The 3606-nt window shown below is 39.8% G+C and overlaps 1 protein-coding gene across 1 annotated transcript in view; it reads right to left on the bottom strand.

Annotated features, from left to right (window-relative positions):
* Nucleotides 1-820: 820 nt before the first annotated feature.
* Nucleotides 821-3606, bottom strand: part of tbc1d10ab (TBC1 domain family, member 10Ab) — an 11969-nt gene continuing 9183 nt past the window's right edge. Inside the window, 4 exon segments of the mRNA XM_043249975.1 lie at nt 821-851; nt 854-1184; nt 1372-1526; nt 2212-2401. Of these exon segments, the coding sequence (XP_043105910.1) occupies nt 829-851; nt 854-1184; nt 1372-1526; nt 2212-2401 (699 nt within the window). The 3' untranslated portion in view covers nt 821-828.

The raw sequence follows: 3606 nt of genomic DNA, 5'->3' as shown, positions 1-3606 counted from the left end.
TCAACTCGAAGAGAAAAACTATGTTTGAGTTAAAAAGACATTCATTACAATGCATGAGATAGGAGTGATGCACACTAGTGCTGTCAAACCATAAAACCATGATTAATCACATCCTACATAAAATTTGGTTTACTTTATATACTGTGTGTGCGCTGCGTATAATTAGGAATATATATATATAAACCTAGTTACAGTGCATGTAAACACACTCAATTTAATACTATTACAGTAATCTTTCATTTATGTATGACTGACTAATAAGCATAAAACTGAGTCTAGCATTATTTTTGCTATATAATTCTTATTTTAAACCTGCAATCCAAATGGATGGAAATTTTATAAGCAACACATTACATATTTAATTATTAGTTTAATTCAAAAACTACAAAAAAGATGGATGCGGTCTCCTGAGGAGGACTAGTTTAACCAGCTTGAGAACATCTGCATCCAGCGCTTCAGAGAGCTGCTTTTGGTCATCCGTTCTTCACTCTCACACACGCACACACACACACACACGCACACGCACACGCACACGCACGCACACACACACACACACGCACACACACACACGCACACACACACGCACACACACACGCACACACACACGCACACACACACACACACACGCACACACACACACACACACACACACACACACACACACACACACACACACACACACACACACACACACACACACACACACACACACACACCGGTGTAAACACAGCTAAACGCTCCTGATGTAGTTGGTGTGTTCGGGTCGTGTCTTGAAGTCCTGAGACGGGGCAGATGTTTCTGCACAGTAAACATTCAGCGGTCAGCTCTTTACAGGTAGGTGTCGTGCTCGCGCTACTCAGACTCTGATTGGACGCCCGCAGGGGCGTGTCTTTCTGCAGGGGCTGTGATTGGCTGGGCAGCGGGTACGGGTTAGGAGGCGGCGAGCTTGTTTTCGTGCCTTTGGTCTTTTTAGTAGATTTCCCCGTCTCCGTCACTTCGACGATGATCGTGGGGTTTTGTCTGAGGTCCTGGCGACTGGGCGGCTCGGCGGCCATGATGGCTTTGGCGCCGTGCATTCTGGGAGGGGATTTACAGTGCAGCTCTCCGTGGGTCTCCTTCCAGCGCCGGAGCTGAGACAGATGCTCCTTCTCTATGTCTCGCTCAGACACGGCCAGCTCTAGGACCTGAAATGGCGGGGATGTGTGGTTTACCAACAATTATAAACCTCTACAGTGTATATGAAATCAAACCGTACTGATTAAAGCAGCCAGCAGGGGGAGACACAGGCTGTGTTTGGATACTGTGATTAAATAGAGACACATCCCTGTGTGACAATGTCTTAAAATGTGACTGAAAGTGTGTGTGTGATACCTCTTGAACGAGGAAAGCCTCCTGCATGTATCGAGGCTCAATAGACCTGAGCAGCTCCATGGTCTCATACTGGCCCTGACACGCTTTCAGCTTCTCCTGAGATCCCAGCATGCACTTCAGCAGCACCAGACCCACGCGGAAGATGATCTTCACTCCTGAGAAGTGAGCAAAGTGAGCAAACCGTGTGTGCAAATATTCTGAACTACTTATACACTGCTGTGTCCTGCTTTTTATTTACAAAACTGGAAGAATGCAAGAATGGAAAAGTCATTCATTTAACAATTATTTTAGTTTTGTTTTTTTTTTTCATTTGAATACATACACACATATATATATGATTAGCAAAAACAGATAAGTAATGTTTTTTCATTGTGCATTTAAAAAAAAAAAAAACACAGTAGGGTTACAGTGACCAAAAAAACATAGCTAACTAATACTATGAAGCAGAATTAAAACATGATACAAAACATGATTTCAAAAATGATTTATGTTTGCAAATAAACTTCATATTCATATATAAATAAAATAAAAAGTAAAAAAAGGTTTTTGGCTTGTGTGACATTAAAACATAAAAAGCCAAAAAATTAAGTAAAAATGTTTATCGGTTTATCTTGATTTTCAAATGCATGTGTATTTATGTACATTTATTAAAAGAAAAAAAAAAGGTATTTATACTTATGTATGTTTTTTTTTTTAATTCCTTACCCAAAACAGGCTTAACTATATGGTATATAGCAATGATAAAATTATATATGTGTGACATTAAAACACGATAAATAAAAAAGAAAGCAGCATAAATAAATACACATGAAAGTAAACCCCGAGCGCTCGCTGTCTCACCCTCACAGAAGAACATGTCCCAGACGCGCAGCACAGACGCCCAGGGCAGCGTCCTGGAGAAGGCACACATGAACCACTCGGTCATGTACAGGATGGGGTCAATCTTGTGTTTCTTCAGGTGCCGGTGGGCCGCGGGACACACACGCTTGAGCAGAGCGAACAGGATCTCTCCGTCTAACTGGATGGCCTCCTGAGCAGAGACACACGGGTCAGATCTGGAGCCATTTCCCTTCTCCTTCTAAACAGATCCTCAAAATGTAAATGATGTGAAGTATTCTGCTGATAAGCTCCTATGATCTGACGCTCTTGCAAATACAACTCCTTTCCATCGGTGCGATAAACAAATTTTGTAAAAGCAACGATTCACACGTTTAAAAGAGTAAGAGGAAACCCTCGGGCTGAAGAGACGGAGGACAGGCGATAGAGAGACACAGGTCCTGATGTTGATTTAATCTGATCCACTCCGTCTCTACTGAGCGCTCTGAGATTCAGTCTGTGTGTGTGTGTGTGTGTGTGTGTGTGTATCCTGCTCAACTGCTCTTTATACATCAAAAATGCTGCAATGTGTAACATTTCTGTTGTTCCATGTATATTTTTTTGATTTAAGCATCACAACGTCAACATTTACTGTGTGAAAAATGTATTCTCATATTAGCTCCACCCATTAGATTTTTTAAGTGAACTTTAGATAAACTGCAAAGGTTATTTGAAACTAAAAAGGTAAATAATTAAAATTATTAAACGTTAAATATTTACACACGGACAATAGCAACTGATTCTGATAAAAAAATAATCTGATATGCACCAATACATTGTGCATCGTTTACTACTCAGAGAGAGAGTGTATATATATATATATATTTTATATAATATATATATATACACATACACACACACACACAAAATGGGAATTGTATGCATGTATATATATTTATATATATAAATTTTGGACAATCTGACTCTCATATGCTGATCAAATATATATATATATATATATATGACTGAACTGGAAATGTGATTTTAGTTTAAATAGTAATTTAATCACTACCTTCTCAGTTGTTTAAAAGACTTGATTAAATCATGTTTCATTTTCCAATAAAAGATGACATTTAACATTTTGGTACATTTTATTCCTCTTTGAATCTCAAACTGCTTTTTGCATCTAACAACCAGAAGCCCTTCAGTGTAACTAGATGAGTCTGGTTAATCAGTTCTGCTGAGATAGACAGGAAGTGGAGCAACCCTTGAACCATGATCCCTCTGAACATCAGCAGAATCACACACACACACACACACACACACACACACACACACACACGCCTCACAACAACACCACAGCATGAACACTGCTCGGGGACGTGCATGAACACTGCATGGTATATGTATGTGTGTGTG

The sequence above is a fragment of the Puntigrus tetrazona genome, chromosome 10 (assembly GCF_018831695.1).
Source record: "Puntigrus tetrazona isolate hp1 chromosome 10, ASM1883169v1, whole genome shotgun sequence".
In the NCBI taxonomy this organism is placed as follows: Eukaryota; Metazoa; Chordata; class Actinopteri; order Cypriniformes; family Cyprinidae; genus Puntigrus; species Puntigrus tetrazona.
This window is presented reverse-complemented; position numbering and strand designations above follow the sequence as displayed.